The sequence below is a fragment of the Hylobates moloch genome, unplaced genomic scaffold (assembly GCF_009828535.3).
Source record: "Hylobates moloch isolate HMO894 unplaced genomic scaffold, HMol_V3 SCAFFOLD_3, whole genome shotgun sequence".
In the NCBI taxonomy this organism is placed as follows: domain Eukaryota; kingdom Metazoa; phylum Chordata; class Mammalia; order Primates; family Hylobatidae; genus Hylobates; species Hylobates moloch.
Window position 1 is genome coordinate 13,884,283 of NW_026652278.1, and position 24,024 is coordinate 13,908,306.

Consider the following 24,024-nt stretch of genomic DNA (forward strand, 5'->3'; position numbering starts at 1 on the left):
AGATACTTGATAGGGAAACCTCTGAAACTTGTAAAGCAATTTACAAGCAGGCCACCTGCTTGTATTTAACAAATAGGCTAGAAATACCTATTTGTGGGAAAACGTGTCCCCAAAACACCCCAACCCCTCCGCGTCCCCGCCAGCACAGCCTCTCTACTGACTGTCGCGCGAAGCGGCGGTTGACTAACTCGGGCCAGCCGTTCTGATGAACACAGGAGGGCCGGACGGGCCTGCTGGCTCGGACACCACGCGGAGGCAGAGCGCTGCCCTAGCCGCAGTTGAAGAAACCGCTCTCGGGCTGGATGAAGGCGGAGCAGCAGCTCAGACTGGGCCAACAGAAGAGCCTTACAATGCCTGGAGCAGTCCGAGGACAGCCCCCGGCGCGAGGCACTCTGGGACTTGTAGTTCGCTTCCCAGACAGCGCTTTTTCCCACTTGGGCTCCCCGCCTTTCAATGTCGCTTTTATTCTTCCCTTTACCTCCCAGCCCTCCGACTTCCTGGTCGTCGCACGTCCTCACGTATGACTACACTACCCAGAAGTCTCCTCTTCACGTCCCAGCGCGGGCGGGCGCCGGCGGCTCCTTTTGACTACAGGTTCCAGAAGTCCTCTGCAGAAGTGCTTCCCTCTCTCATTTCCAGGACCACAGTTCCCAGAGACTTCGGCTTCACGGCGTTTCTCTTTTTGCCCGATCTCTCCTGGAGCTAGCTGGGCTTCGGCCGGCCAGCGGCCCACAGCGACGACGTGATCCGTCGTGAGCGGGTCCCAGGGCTTCCTCGGCGGCCCTTTTTTCTCTCCCCTTAGTCGTCCCCCTTGCAGGCTGTCGCGGCTGGCCTGAGCGGTGACCTGGCGGGTCGCGCCTGCGCTCTGTCCTGTTTCCTGCCTGGCTGGTGGCGGCGGCCATTTTGTTCATCCTCCTCCTCCTCCTGCTCCTCCTGGTTGGAGCGCAGTGTCCTGAGCGGGCTGGGGGGAGAGAGCCCGAGAGCAGGGTTCGGTGCCTTTTCCTCTGTCCCCAGCCGGTGCCCAGAGCCCCCCTCCCCTTCCTTCCCACCCCCTCCCCTCCCCAACCCTGCCCTCCCCCTTGTCCCGGGATCGCTCCGTCGCACCCACCATGATGGAAGACGACGGGCAGCCCCGGACTCTGTGAGTACCCGAGACGAGGGGTGCCAGGCGCCAAGAGGCCCGGGCACCGCGGGACGCTAGGGGAGGGAGCAGGAGAGACTGGGCCGAAGCCGGGCCTCTAGGCGGCTCCCTGACAAGGGCGGCGTGGACGCGAAGTGCATTCCTCATCTGTCCCCTTTTCCTTGGGAAGGAAATCCTCCCTTCCCCCAAACAGTCACTTCCTGGGGTCTGGGGCTTGTCTCGACCTTTTTCTCTGGCGTCCTTCTTTGCATGCCCTCCCTAGGCCGGGTTTCTGCACGGCTGAGGCTGTCAGGCCCAGGAGAACTCCTGCACCCCCTCCGCGTTGGACGCCCTGGGCTGGGCCTGGAGCTGCCGGCGCCCACGGGGGAAGGGCCTGGCGGGGGTGGGATTGGGGGTGGGCCCGGGGGTGGGCCTCGCGGGCCCTGAGGAATTAGCACTCACCCCTTCCACGTCCTCAGCTCGAGTCGCTCCCAGCTCTTCTCCCCAGCTAAGCTCTCGCAGGAAGCAGGACAGTCTTTCACCACTCAAGCCCCATTCTCTCTTTATGCCCCACGTGCCCCCGCCCACGCTGTCAGAAACGCCCGCCTAGCGCCCGCTACTTTTGAAGTGCATAAGGGATACCTTTTGCTGCCCGAGCATCTTTCCCTTCTTGGATAAAGAAGTTTACTTTGAGCGCTCCCTACGCTAAACTGACAACCAGTTGTTAAACTCCTTTTGCTCTCTAGGTGTTGCCTCTTCCTAATCTGTTTGTGCGTCGAAACCTTCAGAGTTGGCTAAAATTATGTCTTCATCCGCTATTTGATGTGTGTCTTCTGAACGCTTTTTGTCCTGTCTTGCTGTTGTTTTTTACCTGAAGCTCAATCTAATGAATGAATTCCATCTTCCAACCACTTAATTCTGGTTTCCTTCCTTTCGCAATGAAGAGTGATGACTCAGCATTTGCATTCCTTTCTGAATAGTGTGGCACTCCTTTCCTCTGCATCTTTTTTTTTTTTTTTAAGTCTGAATACTTTTTAATTAAATGTTTAAATTGGGCACCCTAATTTCCCGGCCTCTCCAGGTTTAGCACTCCTACCTTGAGTACCAAGGAGTCAGATCGCTACTTTGTTTCTCTTGCCTCTCCTGGTATTGATAGGATCATAGTCCACTTGGCTCTGCTGTCTGATGGGGAAATTGCTTTTTAGGGAATAGATGAAGGTGGAGGGGCACTCGAGAAGTTTGACTAGCTTCACATCTCTTCACTCCTACCAAAGAAAGGATGCTCAGTAAAGAAGATAGATGTTCAGTATTGATAGAGATTGTTTTGGTGTGGCCTTGTATAGGGATAAATGTGTTCTCTAACGTCTCACTAAAGTATCCATCCCGTTTTGAGAATCTGAGGCCTACTGAAGCACATCAAATGCTTCAATGAAACGCCTGCTTAATAGAACGTCTTTGTGTTTTGTGTTGTCTTCCATTTCTGCCTTCTCTCCCTAGAAGAAAGAATTGGGACACACTTGAAATTTGTCCTTCAGGCCAGGCGCAGTGGCTCACGCCTGTAATCGCAGCACTTTGGGAGGCCGAGGTGGGCGGATCACGAGGTCAAGAGATCGAGACCTTCCTGGCCAACATGGTGAAACTCCGTCTCTACTAAAAATACAAAAATTAGCTGGGCGTGGTGGCACGCGCCTGTAATCCCTGCTACTCGGGAGGCTGAGGCAGGAGAATCACTTGAACCCAGGAGGCGGAGGTTGCAGTGAGCCGAGATCACACCACTGCACTCCAGACTGGTGACAGAGTGAGACTTCGTCTAAACAATTAAAAAAAAAAAAAAATTTATCCTTCAACATCTGTTGAAGCCAAGACTTGGTGTTAAGTTACAATGTGTACTTTGATATAAGCATCTGGGAAAGCTAGCCTTAAAGACTAGCTGACATGTATTTAACAAAGATAAAAGTTACATTGTATCTAAAAATCTGAAGTATCATCACACACTGAATGGTAAATACTCATGGCAGGGGTCTCATTTACTGTATCTGTTCCTTACCAAGAGGAATCTCTGGTTTTGTAGTGCTAAAGAATGTGCTTTTTTGATGTCTTTTATTTATCTTTGCATCTGCCTTGTCTTCATCCCTATCAGAGTTTCTCCAGGGGAATAATAAGCTAACTTCTTTGTCACTTATTTCCTTCTTCTACCTTCTCTAATCTCTTGTTCTTTCTTTGAAACACAGTTAAGTTGTCTATGTTTACAGTTCTCTAAAACTGTGACATATGTTCATATGAATAAATAAACATCTTAAGCTCTGTTGTTTTGTATGTCAGTACGTGTGTTCACTATTCTGTCTTCCCTTTTCCTTCTCCCACCCTTTTCCATGGGGACTTTTTTTTTTTTTTTTTTTTTTTTAAGAGAAGGACTACTACATCTTCCTAGGTCTTACCCCCACAGCACTTAGTTCACTGCCTGGAACATAAGAGGTACTCAGAATTTCTACAATGATTATACTTCTTTCATTAAATTAGTATTAAGTTCTTTTTTAAAAGTGCTGGTTGAACTAAGATTGTAGGCAGACATTACTGTCACGCGTGGTGCAGTCTGTTGACTTTTATATATTTTTTAAAACCTTCAAATGTAAAATCTTGAGATAAAAGCAAATGTTTCACAATTGGGATTTTTATTAGAGTTTAATACAAATAATGCATAGTAGTTTTTCGAAGTGTACGTTTTACATATTCTCAAAGGGTTCTATTAGATATAAGTAACATGATGAAAACTTTGAACATGATTTTAGACATTGATATCTAGTAGGGTTTTATTTTGTTTATGGAGATCTTATATTTTACACTGTGAGCTATGGATTAGGTTTTTCAAGTGGCCAGTATGTTTTAAAAGAATGTGTTCTTAACAAAGCTTATCTTAAATTGTTTCCTTAAGATGCCTGTGTGTTACTAGTGAGGTTTTTTTCCTGCAGACACACACAAGCTAAGACATATGGTTCTATCTTCAGAAAACAATATGGTGTTTAGAGCCTAGGTAGGTCTTTAAATATTCATTACCTACAGTATTACTAATTTATTTGATGGTATTTAAAGTGGCAAGAATTGCTTTGATGTTGAGCCTAAATTTCTATTTGTCATAATAGTTGCTTTAAAGGTCTGTTTTCTGATGTTCTTCATTCTCATTTGACATTTATTTTGGGGTATTATGCATTGAGTAACTTGTGATCTAAAAAAACAAACAAGATCATGCTGTGTAATACTGGTGTTGGAACTGGACTGTCTGACACCTGCCTTGTGGGACACACATTTCAGGCTTGGGTTGTGTGTAGCTTTGTAGTGCAGTGATTTGATCCATGGTATATCTGAATCTACAATATGACACTAAATTGTAATAGTGTTTTATTATAGCTTATTTTATTTTCTTCATCTATCTGATGCATCAAAATTGCTAGGAATTCGTGTAATACCATGTTACGCAATCCCTTCCTTTAAGGCTATTCTTTCTTCCTGGAAATAAGCTAATGATTTAGACTATAATCTGAACATCTAAGAGCAAAGCAGAAGGGAATTCTATAAAATATTACAAAATTGACTGGCTATACCATGGATTTGGCTATACTGTGGCTATAATCAAGCCCCTCATTCAAATTCAACTTAATCATATTCTTTGTTTCTTTAAAGTAAGAGAGAGTGAGTGAGTGTGTGTGCGTGTGTGTGTGAATATCTCATATATAGTTGGTCAATTTAGTTGTACCTCCTGCAGCTATCTTCCATCATGCCTTCTTCCTAAAATGAAATACTTTACTGACAAATTGAACAATTAATTAAAGATCTATTGAAGGATATTATTGCAAAATCTCTTCTTGTATAGGACTTGTCAAGAACAAAAGCAAAACTGTTATGGAAAGTTAGCTATAGTTTTTTTGTATGAAAGTGCTGATAATTTCAGCCTTGGTAGGGCTACTCTTTTCAGAGTGAGAGCACATTCAGTGTTGAAAAAGTGTCATTAGTCTTCTGAAAGGCATGATATTCTTAACTTAAAATTCTGCCCAGTCGGACACAGGAAGTAGTTTGGCAATGTGAATTTCTGCCTACTGTGAAACTGCTAAGCTTTTAGCCTCAAATTGGATTTTAACCCTGATATTAGGGATAAAGGTGTCATTTTCAGTTTTTAATAAAGCTTCAGTTCCTACAGTTCCTGTTCTTAGAAGACAAAATAGACTCTAAGGTATGCCTCTTCTAAATTTTTTCCTTGAGTTAAAAATAATTTTGGAATTTCCTAAGTGTTTACTCTTTGAATTGACCTCTCAATACAAAAATTAGAGCCATTTGTCTTTTTTCTGTTATTTTGTGTATGTTCTTTAGGTAGCAATTATATATTTAAAGACTTGGAACTTTAGCTTGACTATATCATAACCAGAGCAGAAAGAAAGTGAAGTGTAGAAGCTATAATTTGGAAAGAATAAAGATATCATTTCAATGAACTACCAAGAGATGATCTTACTAGGTCAGGCATTGAACTTTGTCTTAAATATTTTTGTTAGTATTTACTTTGGGACAGATTATTTTATGATAATGTAAAGGTACATAGAATAGTACAGTATTTTAAAAGCTATACAATACGTCTCTCAAGTATTATGATGCACGAAGGCAAATGTAAATGAAAAGGCAATCTGAAATTTGGGTACAAGAACTCAGTAAAAGAAAAGGCAGTCTGAAATTTGGGTAAAGTTTAGGTGAAATTATATAGTGAATCATGGCCTTTTAATCCTGGTAAATTAAGATATTGTATGTGTTGTTATGGAAGGCCTTTCATGTTAGTTTTTGAAATTTAGTTTGGTGCATTAACACTTTTAGTGGAGATAATTTGAAAAATAGGAAACCTTAACACTGGATTTTTAAATAAATATTTCATGACATTCTAAACTTAGATATTAACATTTTCATCTTTGCCTTCAGTGCTAGAAATGTAAATTAATGTATCTAAATATGCCTGTAGAAATTCTTCAAGATCTATAACTGATGGGAAATAGGTTGACTTAGAATAAAGATTTATTTTTTTTTTTTCAGATGGAGTTTCGCTCTTGTTGCCCAGGCTGGAGTGCCATGGCGCGATCTCAGCCCACTGCAACCTCTGCCTCCCGGGTTCAAGCGATTCTCCTGCCTCAGCCTCCCCCAAGTAGCTGGGATTACAGGCGCCCGCCACCACGCCTGGCTAATTTTTTGTATTTTTAGTAGAGACGGGGTTTCACCATGTTGGCCAGGCTGGTCTTGAACTCCTGACCTCAAGTGATCCACCTGCCTCGGCTTCCCAGAGTGTTAGGATTACAGGCGTGAGCCACCACACCTGGTGGAATAAAGATCTTATTAAGCAGTGACGGCTTTTTTTGTGACTATTAGATACAGAAGGTAACTAATGCCAATACAGTTTTTCCTGAAGAAATCGATGTTTAAACAGTAATGGAAATTTAAAACTATTTAAATCATTTAAAATGTGTTATATTAAAATGATAATTCTATTTTAATTTTGTTATTAGCTAGCTTCAATATGTGAAAACCAGTTTTATCCATTCTTCTTTTCTCTTAGAAATGAGTTAACTAGCCCTTTAGGCAAGGAGCACAATGTTTAGAAGCTCAAGATCACTTGTTCGTTTCTCTTTCTTTCTTTCTCTCTTTCTCTTTCTCTCTCTCTCTCTTTTTATTTATTTTTTTTATTTTTTTGAGATGGAGTCTCACTCTGTTGCCCAGGCTGGAGTGCAATGGTGCGATCTTGGCTCACTGCAACCTCCGCCTCCCAGGTTCAAACGATTCTCCTGCCTCGGCCTCCCGAGTAGCTGGGATTATAGGTGCGCGCCACCATGCCTGGCTAATTTTTATATTTTTTGTAGAGACAGGATTTCACCGTGTTGGTCAGGCTGGTCTCGAACTCCTGACCTCATGATCTGCCCACCTTAGCCTCCCAAAGTGCTGGGATTACAGGCGTGAGCCACCGTGCCCGGTCACTTGTTCATTTTTCTTACAGATAGGTCTACTCTGTACAAAAGGAAATCATTTCAGAGATACAGGCTCACAAACCCCTATGAGTTAAGAAGGGGCAAGCAGTCATATTGCTGGTTTATAACCCAACAACCTTTTAGTCCTGCTGAAAAAGTATGTCACTACGTTGGCCTGCTGATGGATCAGCTCTTTAATTACATGGAAAAGATGGCATAGTGGGCGTAAACCAGTTTGTTACTTGTTTAGTCCTCTATTTAAGTAATATTGGATGTGTGTTTCAATTTTAGAGCAGGTACACTAAGGTTATTAGTACTCATTGCAATAAAATTCTTAACTGGAAACTCGCTACTAATTCTTAATTGGATCTTTTCAGTTTTTTACTTAACCTAAGCTTTCTCAGTCTATTTTTCCCTTTGAGTATTCCATCTTAAAGCATATTGTGTATTTAATGTGGCAACTATGTTGCAAGTCTTATTTTGGTCTTAATTAATACTCAGTTTCCAGATGTAATATATTACAAGTAGAAAAAGAAATTTACTTTCCAGAATGAACTTTGTTAAATTTTACAGATATTGTTTGGTTTGTGAGGTTGTTCATAACAGATGCAAATTTGAGGAATTATGTGTAGAATACCAGAAAGACTTTAGTGTTTGGCAATTTATTGAGATAAATTAAGATAAATCCATAGTACAAGACATAAACCAAGGTGGTCATCTCTGTGTGGTGAAGTAGCATTTTTTTCTTTTCTTTTTTAAACTTTCCTGTAGTTAAAATCTTTTACACAAAACACATTCAATTTGTAATTAGAAAAAAAACCCCAAATTTTTAAGTGTCCATAGCCAAAAATATACCTGGATTTGTCTTAATTTTTCTCTGAATTTCTTAAGAAATCTTTGTATTAGCTTTTTTATCTACATTAAGATATATTTTGTTGGCTGGGCATGGTGGCTCACTCCTGTAATCCCAGCACTTTGGGAGACCCAGGCGAGTGGATCACTTGAGGTCAGGAGTTTGAGACCAGCCAGGCCAACATGGTGAAACCCCGTCTCTACTAAAAATACAAAAATTAGCTGGGCATGGTGGTGCACGCCTGTAGTCCCAGCTACCTGGGAGGCTGAGGCAGGAGAATTGCTTGAACCTGGGAGGCAGAGGTTGCAGTGAGCCGAGATTGCACCAATGCACTCCAGCCTGGGTGACAGAGTGAGACTCCATCTCAAAAAAATACATATATATTTTGTTGATTCTGATGCATTTTAGACTAGGAAATTTTATATTTTACCCTGCTCTCCTAAAATGAAACATTGAAGACATCATTGCAAACAACCTTACTCAGCCAAAAGCAAAACAACAAAAACCCTCCACCCTCTGTATGTTTTACTATGACTTTAATTCTGTTCTTTGTTCATGTAATTGCTTTGGTTGGGAGTCTAAGATAAACTCACTTTATGTTTAATATCCTATTACAATCAGATATTTTAATGAATTAGTATTTGTTGTATTTGTGTGTGTGTGTGTTATAAATTATTTTTAATTAGAAATTGTAGTTATCTTGAGACCAGTTTAAAATTTTAACAATTAGAATAAGATGAGAAAATGATATCCAGGGTACAGAATAGTAATGCCATTGGGGTATACAAGATCACATTGATTTGTTCTTTAAATGTCTTTCAGAGTGGTATTTTAGTGGCCTAAGAACAATTGTTGCTTTCCTAAATAAGGGTTAATCTTACTTTCATAGGATCAGGTTTAATTGGAGAAATTTTGTTGAAAACAGGAAGTTAAAATGAAATAAAAGGTGGCCGGGCGCAGTGGCTCACGCCTGTAATTCCAGCACTTTGGGAGGCCAAGGCGGACAGATCACCTGAGGTCAGGAGTTCGAGACCAGCCTGACCAATACGATGAAACCCCATCTCTGCTAAGAATACAAAAATTAGCCAGGCATGGTGTCATGCGCCTGTAATCCCAGCTACTTGGGAGGCTGAGACAGGAAAATCATTTGAATCTGGGAGGCGGAGGTTGCAGTGAGCTGAGATCATGCCATTGCACTCCAGCCTGGGCAACAAGAGCAAAACTCCATCTCAAAAAAAAAAAAAAAAAGAAAGAAAGAAAAGGTGATGAATTAAATGATAACACATTAGAGCCAGAGCTAAAGGAAAAATTGCTGATAACGTGTTTTTTTCTTGTGCAGATACGTAGGTAACCTTTCCAGAGATGTGACAGAAGTCCTTATACTTCAGTTGTTCAGTCAGATTGGACCGTGTAAAAGCTGTAAAATGATAACAGAGGTAAGATCTTCCCAGATCCATGTGCTGACAATTAGCATGATGGGTTGATTAGCATGCTTTTAAAATTTCATTATAAGCCTCAAGTTATTCTGGTGGAGAGATTTGTGTTGTGTTGACTTATTTGATTTGGCTGACAAACTAGGCTTAGAATGGAGTTTTATTTAAGAGGGCAAAGTTTCTGTGCTGTTAATCTCAAACGGTCATTCTTCATGGTGTGGTTATCTTGAAGTGATTCTGATTTTAGAACATTATTAGAGCTCATTTCAGAATGGTGAAAAATTGGAAAGTATTTCATACAATTCCAATAAGAATGTTAACGATTTAGACAGCATATGTTCATGTGCGAGAACACGAGGTTATTATGTGTGTAGTGTGCAGCACCGTTCGTCTCGTGTGTCTGTAGCAAATACTTACCTTTTTATACTTTCCTGCTAAGACGGTAGCAGCACCCGATTAGTCATGTTTTAGGCTTTTTTTCTTGTGTTTTTGTTCATTGATCAGCTTCTTTTTTTTTTTTTTTTTTTTGACTATTTACTATGTACTAAATAGTGCAGTAAGTGCTAGAGATACACTGGTGAACAAAGATAGTTCCTTGACCCAGAGAATTTTACAGTTTAGTAGGGAGACAAAGGAGTTAGCAGGCACTTAGGATAATAAATGCTCTAGAAGCAGACAACTTAAAGTGCTGTGGGAGCAAATGTGTATCCAGCACAGCCTTAGGTCAGTGAGTGGCTTCTTGGAGGAGTCACTGCCTAGGCGGAAACCTTAAAAGGATAGTAGTACATACTGGCTAGAAAGGAATTGAGGGAAGAAGGGATTCCAAATAAAGGGAACTTTGATCCAGGTTGCTAGAGAGAGCAGGAGTGCTTCAGACAGAGAGGGAAAAATAGAACCCATAGCATGCTTGTAGTTAAAATGGGATTAGTCGTAAGAGATGGCAGGAGTGTATGGAAGGGGCTAGTAACTGTGCTGAGGAGTTTGTTTTATCCTGAAATGGAGAACTGTTAAAAACCTTTAAAGTGCATTGGCCTTTTGATTGTCTTTCCCAAGTAATGACAATCATCATTTTGTTCTGGTGTATTATATTTTTCCTTCCTGCCTTCAATTATTGTGCTTTCATCAATCAAAAATTTCCTTTGCACTAGGCACTATACAAGGTACTGGAGATATAATGGAGAGACAGCCAAATCAGTTTCCCAAGCAAATAGGGATGTAAACCATGAAGACAATAAAACAGAGTTCTGTGATAATGGAGGGTTGGTGCTATATAGGCTAGGTGATGAGAGATGTCAGCTCTTTGAGCTGAGATGAATAACAAGATAGTGCTATCTATGTTAAGAGCTGGAGGCAGAGGAAACAGCAAATACAAGTCTTGAGTTGGTAATGAACTTGTGTTTGTGGAATCAAAGACAGATGGCTAGAATCTGGTGAGGGATGGAGGGGAGTTATGGGAAATGAGTCTAACAGCAGGATTCAGAATCACAGGGCATTATGGTCCATGACATAGTTTAGGTTTTACCCTGATTGCAGTGGCAGACCAGTGGAGGGGCTTAAGCAGGGGTATGAGGTGCCAAGATTTGCATTTTTAAGCTTACTACTCTATGTAGAGAATGACTGTTATATGGAGAATAGATTGTAGCGGGCAAGAGCAGAAGGAGAAAAAACATCTGGATTTACTTCACTGGTCTAGGTAAGAGATGATGGAGGCTTATTCTCGAAAGTGCTAGCCGAAGTCAAGATAAGCATAGAGGTTAATAGATTTGGAATATATTTTGGAGGTAGAATTGATAGGACTGGGTTGGCTGTGGGACATAGGGAAAGGAAGAAATCAGGAAATACCCTAAGATTCATGTTAATGCAGTTGTATAGTTGGTAATGCTATTTATTTGCTAAAATGGGGGTGACATGATGGATGCCACCATGGGGAGTGGTGGGAATCAGGAATTGTGTTTTGGATGTTAGATTTAAGACATGAATTAGACATCGAAGTGGAAGTTGGATTAGGCAGTTGGATAAAGTAGTTTGGAACTCTGGAGAGACCAGTGCTGAAGCTTGCAGTGGTATTTGAAGCCATGGGACTAGATGAGTTCACAGAGAGAATGATGGTAAAGAAGAGCACAGAGGCCATGAGGTCTGAGCCCTGGACCAGCTCAACATTTAGAGTTTGAGTAAGGGAAGAAAGATCCTACAGTGAGGAAACAGGAAAACCAGAGTGTGGTAGGAGACAGAGAAGAGAATGTTTAAAGGAGGATGGTGGTCAACTGTAGTGAATTCTGCTTGGAAGTAAAGATTAGGACAGAAAAGGAATCACAGAAGCAGCAGAGAGTATTGTTGAGCTCAACATGCAGTTTCAGTGGCATGGTTGGCTTGGAAGTCGACAGAATTAGGTTTAGGAGAGAACTGGTTGTGAGAAAGTGGGGAAAGACTCACTAGAAAATTTTTGAGAAACATTTGATAAAGATTTATTTTAACAGTATTTTTTAAAACCCCACGTATACATACAGCTATTTGAAGGGTAGAGGGACTCGAAATGAATTTTCAGCTATTTGAAGGGTAGAGGGACTCGAAATGAATTTTCGTAACATCCATATTCTAGAACTCCTAGATTCGAACTTGTAAAGTCTCATATTTCTCTGTCTTGACCTTTATGTCATCCAACAAAAATTGGTGACAATGCTAAATAAGGTAGGGACATAACTTTTTTTTTTTTTTTAAGAGATAGGGTCTGACTCTGTCGTCCAGGCTGGAGTGCAGTGGCGCCATCATGGCTCACTGCAGCCTCCAACTCCTGGGTTCAAGTGATCCTCCCACCTCAGTCTCCCAAGTAGCTGGGACAGCACCGCCACACCTAGTTCATTTTTAAATGTTTTTGTAGAGATTAGTTTCACCATGTTACCAATGGTCCCGAACTCCTAGGCTCAAGTGATCCTCCTGCCTCTGCCTCATCCTCCTAAAGTCCTGAGATTATAGGCATGAGCCACTGCACCCAGCCATAATTGATTTTTTTTTTTTTTTTTTTGAGACGGAGTCTTGCTCTGTTGCCCAGGCTGGAGTGCAATGGCATGATCTCGGCTCACTGCAGCCTTGGCCTCCTGGGTTCAAGTGATTCTCCTGCCTCAGCCTCCTGAGTAGCTGGGACTACAGGTGCGTGCCAGAGTCTGGCTGTGTTGCCCAGGCTGGAGTGCAGTGGCACGATCTTGGCTCGCTGCAACCTCTGCCTCCCAGGTTCAAACGATTCTCCTGCCTCAGCCTCTTGAGTAGCTGGGATTATAGGCGCCCGCCACCACACCCAGCTAATTTTTTGTATTTTTGGTAGAGATGGGGTCTCACTGTGTTGGTCAGGCTGGTCTCGAACTCCTGACCTCAAGTGATCCAGCTGCCTCAGCCTCCCAAAGTGCTGGGGTTATAGGTGTGAGCCACTGCGCCCAGCCCATAATTGATTTTTAGGATGTCACTTGGTGGTGTAAATAAGAAGCTTCCAGAGGGTATAAACTCTAGTACAGAGTATCTAGCAGCTATTTATTCTTCTTTCATAAATTTCATTTCAGTATGTGAAAAATCCTTTTTCCCCCATAGTTTTATGATTTTTTTTTTTACTTTAGATGTTGTTGTTTATCATAGATTCTAGCTTTCCTTATATAATACAAATACATATTATTGATTCTAAGTCAAATTTTTTTAGAATTTTAATATCTCTGACAGTTGGGATGTGACTTAGAAATAAATGGTGTCTTAAATTAGATGAAATGCAGTGTGATGTGAATATATAAAATACGTGATGTCAGTGAATATATGTGTATATATACATGCACGTGCATACACTGATTGGGAGCTGGCCTACTATTAGATAGATTTGAAATCGGTATTCACGAGTAGACTAGTTTCCTAAAGTGTATGGGATTATCATAGATCTACCACTGGACCCCTGTATGTTTTGCTGTGATTATCCATGTTTTCCTTAGAGACCATTGGGGCAAAAGAGATAGGAGTGAAAGGAAAACTCAATTAGCACAATGTTAGCCTCTTACTTATTTTGATGTCCTTTCTTCAATGAATATTTATAGTAAATGTCATAACTCTTTTACAAGAATTTAAGTGTATGTTTTCATTTGAAGTCTTCCCCCATTTCCTTTCTTTACCTCTTAAGAACAGCATTCACGTGGCTACAACAGTAGGATTTTGTATGAGAGCCCATAGTTTTGTTGTCAGTATTAACGATCCCACTTTTTTTCCCTCAAGGAAATGCCTTCTGGTTCCTTTGCCACTATTGTTTAGACGTCTTATTTTGGATTTTTCTTCTAAAACTTTCCTGGAATGAAAAACTGTTGTGATTGAAAAGATCTTTATTTTATCTGGTATATTTATCCCTTGTAAGTCCAACTAGAATTCCACATTTTAAATATTATTCTTATAGGGCATTTTACATTGAATAATGATGGATGTTTTTAGCCTTACATAAAAATATATATTTGTACAGTTGTGCAGCTATTCAGTATAGGTTGCAGTTTCATAGAAATTCATTTCTACTTTGGTTGTCAGGTGAGAATGTTGCTATAGCTTAGGTAGTACTACTTCACATCTTTATAAATGCGTTTTAGGTAACTACTGTCAAGCACAGGGTTGCAGAATATATTTAATATAGATTTTTTATATGGTGTTTTTATGATGTAAAATTATAGCTTTGTCTTGGAATATTTTATTCAGATACATTTTCAGAACCTCTTTTCTTGATCACTGCTGTTATTTCTCTGATCTTTGGAAGACCAAATTCAAAGTATATAGAATCTTCAGTACATTAGACTGTTTTGGAAGGTAGGGAATTCATTTCAGTAGCTGGTTATAAAGCTTAAGTTTTCCTGTTTTTATTTTCATTCTTTCCATATCCAGAAAAGAAATCAATAAAATTCAGTCTTTGTAGCAGTATAGAATTCCATCATTTGTAGTATTGATCCTAATTTTGATCAGTAGTTTATAAAGTTGGTTCATGCTGTATTTCTGTATCCTGGGATACCACTTATAGAGGACTATGATGCATAAGTAGAACGTATTTTTAAAATAATGTTGGAGAAGGAAAGTAGTGGTAAGGAGTGGTCCTCATCAGATCTGAGTTAGAGGTTTTGTTTGGTTTAATATAATCTTCTATTTTATATTTAACACACTTCACCAGAATTCTTTATTTTCATTTAATACTAATGCTCATGATTCTACAACTGCTTTTATAGTTCCGTTTGAGTTCAGCAGTATTCTGAGGTGCAAAGTCAGGTTTAGCTTTAAATCTTATTTTAAAAGTGTTAGGCTTTCATAAGCTTATGCAGTCTCACCTTGTACATTCCTAGCTATCAGTAATGTTTTTTCCTGGATTTTCTTCTCAGCAACCCGATAGCAGAAGGGTCAACTCTTCTGTTGGATTTTCTGTTTTGCAGCATACAAGCAATGACCCATATTGCTTTGTGGAATTTTATGAACACAGAGATGCAGCTGCTGCATTAGCTGCTATGAATGGGAGAAAAATTTTGGGAAAGGTAAGATAATAGGATGATGGCGCCTTATGAGTACATATATTTGCATGTCAAACTAGTTTGTATTCTTTCTAGGCAAATTTTTGAACAGATATTCGGCTGCTGAGTGATGGTTTTGCTTTATTCAGCTTAGTGCTTTTACAAAAATAACCCTGCTTGATAAATGATTTAATAAGTGGTAAGTGTTGTAACTCATGACATGCCTAATAATTTTATTAAATATAATCTTTATTTTTAGGAGGTCAAAGTAAACTGGGCAACCACACCAAGTAGCCAGAAAAAAGATACTTCCAGTAAGTACTCCTGCTGCATTTTACTGTGGAAGAGTTCTGAAATTATCCAGGAGGCATTACCGGCTTAAATAGGGTTTTTTTTTTTCCTCCTCTAGAGTTGCCTTAAAAAGGTTTTAGTGGCTGACTTCTTAAGTATTTGATTACCAAATGCTCTGATTTCAGATCACTTCCATGTGTTTGTTGGGGATTTGAGTCCAGAAATTACAACAGAAGATATCAAATCAGCATTTGCCCCCTTTGGTAAAATATCGTAAGTATCATAATCAGTACTACACTCAGTCATGATAGGCAGAATTGTATATGATTAACTTGTAATTGAATTAAGATTTTCTTTCTCTAGTTAGTATGGTTTTGTTTTGTTTTTTATTTATTTATTTTGGTTTGTTTTGAGTAGTGGATGTTGTTGAAAATGTTAATGTCATTTCAGTGTCTTGGGGTCTCGTTTTCATCTAATCCTGTGTATAATATGTTAAAAAAAATTTAAGTGATTCTGTTTGTTATCTTTGAAGCAGATGTTTCAATGGTAAAACTTATAAAGTCTAGCTTTTTGTCATATGTTTTCAAAATTTGGTGGTTTAGGATAATGAGTTAATCAAAAGTAAATGTGATTTATGCTATGTAAGAGTTCAATAACTTTTATAGGAGGAATTTATAAATGGGGGAGAGTAGGTAAATCCTTGGATATATTGTGGTTAAATTGGAAATGTTCATGTTTTATTATGATAAATGTGTTTTTGATATTTTAGCTGTAAGTGAAAAGTACTATTATACTATTAAAATGTTTCAATGTATGAGTCATAAATGTGGGATTAATTAGTAGATGTTTTTGTTAGTGATATTTGATTCTACTAGTTAAGAGGCAAATGTGGTTTGATTTTTAACAACATTTATGCTCAGATTTTACTGTTGTTACTTGGTAAAAAATATATTGGAAAACTAAAAATGGTTATGAATTGTAGAAAATGTTTATCATAATTTATCTTTCTGATTAAAATCAGTTTATTTTGTATATTTCCTATAGATTTAAATTAAACATCTTAGTACTACTTTACAGGAAAGTGTTTCAACTAAGAACAACATTTTCTCTCTACAATTTGTTGTTCTATAGATTTAATTTCTTTAAAAGATTTAATTCTTAACTTTCTGTTTTGATATTTGCTTTGCTTTTTAATCTAAATGTGGTAAGTAGTACTATTTTAAAAATCAATATAAAAATAATACAGGTTGCTGTTTTTCAATCTTTATTTATACCTGAGACCTGCAGTTTTTCTTAAGTCCAAGTCACAATTAAAAGTAATAGCATTCTGGTTATTTTGCAGAATTGCTCATAAGAATGGACAGGATCTTGAAGGCTAACTGCAAGGAACTGTGCACACTGGAACTCAGTTGTAGATTTTTTTTCTCATTTCTATTTATTCTTATTATACATTATTTATATATACATATTTTAGTATTTACATTTTAACATTCTATATTCAGTGGAGTTCTATATTTCCAATCATTTAACTTACTCACTAAAATTTCTGTGTAAATTTGTTGTTTTCGTACTGGTGTGCTTAGCATTGTTGTTAGTTTTTTATTCTCCTTTCTTAAATTTCTGAAAATGTCAATTTTTCAAAATTTACAGCTGCCCAAACTCCAAAATGATGGTAGAGAATTGACCAAGAAAAATAAAGAAATCTGTTAACAGGCCATGTATGCCTTTTTAATTCCTATTTTTTCCTCTTTTTCAATTTTTTAATATTTCATATATTTTGTATCACTAGGCAGAAGACATTTAACTATTTAGAGATTGCATGGTAAAGTAGTTAGTATTGTTACAGTAATTTATAGAATCAGTAAACCTTAGAGGACACTAGTAAATAGAATATTAGAAAGGGAAACTGTTGTTCCTATTAATCTTCAAATTTGAGCATTTAGTTTAGAAAGCACAGGCTATTTGATTAGGTTGCATGTTTATTACATGTTTTTGTCCTACTGCTTTTTTCTAACAGGTAAAGAAGCATTAGGGAGAGTTCAGGAATGGTTGTAGTTAATTAGGGCTAACTGGAATTTTATTTTAAAAATGCTCACAATACAGTGTGTGTGGTTCCTTTTAGTTTTTATTTTGAGGGTGGCTCTTACTTCCCTCATTTAGCTGTGCTTCTTTTCACAGGGATGCCCGGGTAGTTAAAGACATGGCAACTGGAAAATCCAAAGGCTATGGTTTTGTATCTTTTTATAACAAACTGGTATGTTCTTCCATCTCAATTTATATTTTTTAATACTAAATTTAGTCATTAGTTACTTAATGTATTGAATCTAAAACTTGAATATACTTGAATGTTAACTACAAACACAACTTTTATCTAATGTTATATATGTTTTAATAATAGAGTATAATTTCATTCTTTCATAAACTCGAAAATAAATAGCTAGAAAAAAAATGATTATACTATAAGGAAGATTATTAAAATTGCGTTTGTACATTGGTAAAGGTCAGATGGATTTAGAAGTAAAGCCTAAGTCTAGGACAGATGAGCTAATCTGAGAATTTAGAGGGTAGGTAAAATATATTCAGTTTTAACTCTTCCTTTTAAATTATTATTCATACTCTTATATAACTGAAAATCTCAGTTTTAACTCTTCCTTTTAAATTATTATTCATACTCTTATATAACTGGGATGTTAATGACTACAACAAATTATGTAAATAAAAATTTAAGCAATTCATCTTGATTTTTGCATATATTCTTTGTAAAAGAGGTACCAAAGTAAGCATTTGCGTTAACTGTAACATTAAATAATAAAGTGGGCGTTGATTTTAAAGCAGTTTCAATAACTTAAATCACCTTTTTTTTTTTTTTTTGAGATAGAGTCTCGCTCTGTTGCCCAGGCTGGAGTCCAGTGGCGCCATCTCAGCCCACTGCAACCTCTGCCTCCCGGGTTCAAGCGATTGTGCTGCCTCAGCCTCCCAAGTAGCTGGGATTACAGGCATGTGCCACCACACCCAGCTCATTTTTATATTTTTAGTAAAGACATGGTTTCACTTGGGTTCGCCAGGCTAGTCTCAAACTCCTAACCTCAAGTGATCCTCCCGCCTTGGCCTCCCGAAGTGCTGGCATTACAGGTCATCTACATTTTATTGAAGTGGTAAGATAAAGGGCCAGAGTATTCTGTTTTTGCTTAGATTGAATCACTCAAGTTCAAATCATTTTCTAGTTGGTAATAGTTCAGTTTTGTTTTGTTTAGGATGTTTAGTAAATTCATCTACTGATTTGTATTGGAACCAGCAGCGCTGATATTTTATTTCATCTTACTGAGTCTTATCACTCTTCTTTGTGATTGTGCTTTCTTTCTTTTTGATCCATAGGATGCAGAAAATGCGATTGTGCATATGGGAGGTCAGTGGTTGGGTGGTCGTCAAATCCGAACCAATTGGGCCACACGTAAACCACCTGCACCTAAAAGTACACAAGAAAGTAAGATATGTTCATTGTATATGTTAAAATTATAGGTTATTTACAAAATCATGTATCATGTATTCATCTAGTCTCAATTTCTAATTTATTTATTTAAGAGACAGGGTCTTGCTCTCTTGCCCAGGCTGGAGTGCAGTGGCATGATCTTAGCTCACTGTAACCTAAAACTCCTGGGTATAAGTGATCCTTTTACCTCAGCCTCCTGAGTAACTGGGACTACAGGGACACGCCACCATGCCCAGCTAATTTGTAATTTTTTTATAGAGACAGGGTCTGGTTACGTTGTCCAGGCTGGACTTAGTTATTTAATTAGTGTTGCAAGACACTAATTATTTCATTTTATATTTCATTATCTGCAAATAATTGGGCTGTGGTATAGTATTTTTGGAGCTGTGAATCACCTGATTTTATAGATCAAGTCTGTGTCAAAACATAGCATCAAGAAAAATTATATTTTCTCTTCCCATTGAGGCATATCTTTTTTTTTTTTTTTTTTGAGGCGGAGTCTTGCTCTGTCACCCAGGCTGGAGTACAGTGGTGCAATCTCGGTTCACTGCAACCTCCGCCTCCCAGGTTCAAGCGATTCTCCTGCCTCAGCCTCCTGAGTGGCTGGGATTACAGGCGTGTGCCACCACACCCAGCCAATTTTTGTGTTTTTAGTAGAGACAGGGTTTCACTGTGTTGGTCAGGCTGGTCTCGAACTCGTGACCTCGTGATCCACCCGCCTCAGCCTCCCAGGGTGCTGGGATTACAGGTGTGAGCCACCGTGCCCTGCGTTAATTTTTGTATTTTTAGTAGAGACAGGGTTTCGTCATGTTGGCCAGGCTGGTCTCAAACTCCTGACCTCAGGTGATCTGCCTACCTCAGCCTCCCAAAGTGCTGGGCGCCCGGCCTGAGGCATATCTTAATAGTATATAGTAATTAACAAAAGACAGTTTTATAGTACCATATAACAGTCAACGTTTTTGTTTTGTTTCTGCATACAGACAACACTAAGCAGTTGAGATTTGAAGATGTAGTAAACCAGTCAAGTCCAAAAAATTGTACTGTCTACTGTGGAGGAATTGCGTCTGGGTTAACAGGTACAGTGTTTGATTTTCTAATCACCTCTGAGGAGCTTCATTACTATTCGTACGAATTTCATGGTACACATCAGCCATGTTTTATTTGTATGTTTTTGTTTTATAGATCAGCTTATGAGACAGACATTCTCACCATTTGGACAAATTATGGAAATAAGAGTTTTCCCAGAAAAGGGCTATTCATTTGTCAGGTAACACTCTACTTGAAATATCATTATTACTCTTACATTTGATTCATTCCTTTCACTTATGTTCCCCAGGGTATCAGTGTTTGTTATTTTAGTGCTTCTTTGCAGTATAGAAGTTTAAGCTACCTGCCTAATGTTCTTTAGAAAAAAATACCAACTTGCAGGTATAAACTGATGAGTTTCCATGTTATTTATTGTGTGAGGTTCTTAAAAAATAAAAGACAAAACCGTATCATTTTTCTTTCTTAGATTTTCAACCCATGAAAGTGCAGCCCATGCCATTGTTTCAGTGAACGGTACTACGATTGAAGGACATGTGGTTAAATGCTATTGGGGTAAAGAATCTCCTGATATGACTAAAAACTTCCAACAGGTAATTCGATTTTTCATAGCACTCTTTAAGGTTTCCATCTTACATGTCACATAAAAGCTTTGGAAACTCTGTAAAATAAACAATAAAATAAAGCAAATAGCTACTTTCAGTTGATTGTATTTCAAAATTGATTATTTGCGGTATTAACTGAATCTTAATACTTTCTTTTCACAGGTGTCACCACCCCAATAAACTTAGACAATGATAAATAACAGAGTCCTATTCACATAAGGGTGCTTACTTAGTTTTTCTCTTCCTTGTCTCCCACTCTTTCTTCATATACGGTGTTTCTTACGTGTTCCCTAAAACAATAATTTGCTTTTTCCTAGGTCGACTATAGTCAGTGGGGCCAATGGAGCCAAGTGTATGGAAACCCACAACAGTATGGACAGTATATGGCAAATGGGTGGCAAGTACCGCCTTACGGAGTATACGGGCAACCATGGAATCAACAAGGATTTGGAGTAGAGTAAGTTGTTTGGGTTTTTCCAGTATTGAAACATATGGTTCTGACAAAGTAAATAAAAGTGTGTTTTCCTAGGGAGAATCTATTTTAATTATATACATTGAGCTATTTGGCATTATGAGCATTATAGAAACAAATCTAACAAAATATGATTTATGAGGCTAAGAAATTACTTCTCATTACCTAGGTGGAAAGGGGGGATTGGGGCAACATTTAGTGTGTCCTATGATCCCTGTAAGCAGTTGGCAGAATTTGATTTACATTTCTGATACACTTTTATTTATCTTTGCATGTAAAAGATCTTTGTCCAGATATATTTAGAAGTTTGATGGTTTTATGCCTATGTGGTATGTGTGAGAAATCTGAGGTTTGTGTGATACAAAGTAACTGGCTTTTTTTTTTTTTTTCTTTTGTTGATAGAGTGGGTTCCTCCTTTGTAATTCCCCTGCCCAGGGCCAGGCCATACCTTTATTTTCTGATTTCTTCCTTTGAGACTGTTTCCAACATGAACTTGTGTTTTTAAAATTTCTTATGTAATAGATGATGTGTTGAATCATTCACAGTTTTTAAAAAATTAGTTTGCAGATACTCCTCAGACATCATTGTGTTAAGTTGTGGTTATCTTAAAAATATCGAAGACTAATACTGGAATATGTATTCTACACATATATCATTTATTTATTTGATCTTTCTATTTGTTGTAGGTGTGTTGATTTCTGGTTTTCTATTCTGTGATTAGGCTCTGCTTGATTTTTGTGTAAATACATATGTGATTTTTTTTTTTCTTGTGTTTGCTGAAGATTTGTTTTTTTTCTTCCAAGTCAATCACCTTCTGCTGCTTGGATGGGTGGATTTGGTGCTCAGCCTCCCCAAGGACAAGCTCCTCCCCCTGTAATACCTCCTCCTAACCAAGCCGGATATGGTATGGCAAGTTACCAAACACAGTGAGCCAGGACTCTAAAAAAAAATTGTAATTCATGATAGGCTTCGATTTCCTGTGACACTCTGAAGACATGAAAGTAGACATCGGAAAATGAAAATATTTATTTTAAAAATTGAAATGTTTGGAACCTTTAGCACAGATTTGCTTTGGTGAAGGACACATGTCTTCTAGTTCTGCCTTTTTAAGTTTTTGTTCATGATGGATATGAACATGATTTTTCTTTGTGTACAAAAACTAAAATAAAGTCAATAAAGACAATTCTGACTACAAATTTTGATATAATAGGAAAAATGGCTAATACATTTTGATTCTTAGATACTATTCCATTTTTATCTTGCTGTTCAGTATTTTAACTCACTGTGTTTTTAAAAGAGCAAAAAAAGGGAGGATCGTGAAAACCTGGGAATCATATATAAGTTCATCCTGAATCCTGATACTCCCCTCCCCTTCCCTGAGGTGGACCACATTTGAAGTCAGCAGAGAAAAAGTGTGATATTCAGAAGAAATGCGTGATTTTGGAGTCGCTTTGGAGGAAATATTTTCTTTCTCTTTGCCTAAAGAAACTGAAGCCAGACGGAAGTTTTGCACCCTAAAAAAGGAACAGCATTGTTTGAGTTACTTGAGCAAATGTTGGTGGTCCACATTAAGACATATTTTTAAAATTTCCAAAAGTGTTGATTATTAAAATTGTAGTATTTTACATTTCATTTTGGGGGGAAATTCCAAGTATGGTGTTTGTATTGAAGTCAGACAGTCATACTTGTGCTTTTACATGAAGTTTAAATGATACACATTGTAAATATTCAATAACTACAGTGTTTAAAAAGCATGCTTCAACATAGAAGTAGCAGCAATGTAATTATTTGAAGTAACACTTAACACACTCCACTGCATTGAATGCAGTGGATTGATCAGAATGTTAAGACTGACATTTCCAAGGTTGGCTACTATGTAAAATTAAAATTACACAAATTGTGCAGAAAAAGCCTTAATTTTAATTTCATACAATCTTTGATGCATTAGTATGTTCTAAAATGTCATTGGGAATTAGTTTTTTGTGTTTTTCTTTTTTTTTTTTTTGCTTTACATTACTTGGTATGTAAATACCTTGATTAAAACCTTGTAAACCAATTTCAAGGTTACTATAAGTTGTATAGTACAAGTGTTTTTAAAAAATCTTGGGGTGTTTTTAAAAATTAAGATATATTTTGCCCAAGAATTTTTTTAACAAGATTGCTAAAAACATCTTATTTAGACACTTCAATGTACCAATTTATAATTGGATATTCAGTTTAAATAGTACACAGAGTTGTGGCTTTTATTTTCAATTAATTTTTTTCCTTGTGGGCGGTGTGCATGGTATCGTAAGCCTGAGCAGAGGCTTAAGTTGTATGTGTGCAGAGTTTGTAAAGGAATCAATTGGAAGATGCAGAAGATTGAGGTTTGCTTTCAAGGTATTTTTCAGGCTGTGTGGGTAAAATTTGCCTCAAATTTCTATCAAACAGGAATGTAAAATAGATAAAATCCTATGTGTTTGAATTGTCAGAGCTAGGGAGTGCAAATGTTTTGGCAACGTATTCAAAATACTGGCCTGGGCACCAAAGAGAAAATAGCCTTTTACAGTTACATAGTAAGATGCGATTGGTACCCACAAATTACTGTTTTCTAAACATTTGAAGTTTTACGATTAGCTTTAAAATAATGATGATTTTATAAATTGGTGATCACAATAATTTTGGTATTACTTTCCTCCTTTTCCCACTTAGCAGTATAGCCAAATGTATTCAACATAAAAATTCATAGGGTCTGAAATTCATAGCTGGGCCAAATTTTTTATGGCACCTTAGTTTTACCATAACGGTCATCTATTACACTCTTGTGTTATAAAATATACCCTTATTTGTTTTGTTTATAGTATCTTTGAGGAATGTTTTTGGAAAAGTTAATTTATATTTTATAGGGAGAACACTCAATAAATTATGTTAACTGTGCCCCCGAGTTAAAAATTTTATGAATATATGTGAAACTTGAACAACTGAAGACTTTTTTTAATTGATAAAATTAAAAATGTTTAGTATGCCTGTTTTGGTCTGCCAGTAAATTAAGTAGCTTATTGAGATAACTAACAGCTAAATATAGCTGTAGTGTTTCCTGACTGTATACTCTGATTTAATAAAATTATCCAGACTAGTTATATTGCCACAGTAAACATGTGACTGAAGTGTCCTTCATCTTAATCTGAAAGGGCAAAATTTCATGATCAGTTAATGGAAGTTATTTCATATTAAGTGGTTTTTGTT

At 37.9% G+C, this 24,024-nt stretch overlaps 1 protein-coding gene across 9 annotated transcripts; it reads left to right on the top strand.

Moving 5' to 3' along the window:
- Positions 1-855: 855 nt before the first annotated feature.
- Positions 856-21,982, top strand: TIAL1 (TIA1 cytotoxic granule associated RNA binding protein like 1). 9 transcript variants are annotated; one of them, XM_032176418.2, is made up of 13 exons: positions 875-1,141; positions 4,090-4,151; positions 9,303-9,399; positions 14,772-14,921; positions 15,157-15,211; positions 15,374-15,461; positions 17,367-17,442; positions 18,564-18,672; positions 19,659-19,754; positions 19,861-19,945; positions 20,192-20,315; positions 20,645-20,784; positions 21,603-21,982. In XM_032176418.2, exons 3-13 carry the CDS (start codon positions 9,388-9,390, stop codon positions 21,727-21,729), a joined length of 1,062 nt encoding a protein of 353 aa, XP_032032309.1. In that variant the 5' UTR covers positions 875-1,141; positions 4,090-4,151; positions 9,303-9,387; the 3' UTR covers positions 21,730-21,982. The 9 variants fall into 9 exon arrangements, 8 of the variants coding, with proteins under 8 accessions (XP_058291943.1, XP_058291942.1, XP_032032293.1 ...); XM_058435958.1 differs by having other exon boundaries at positions 14,823-14,921; XM_058435959.1 differs by lacking the exons at positions 4,090-4,151; positions 21,603-21,982 and adding an exon at positions 20,490-20,548 and having other exon boundaries at positions 862-1,141; positions 20,645-20,771.
- The last annotated feature ends 2,042 nt before the right edge of the window (positions 21,983-24,024 follow it).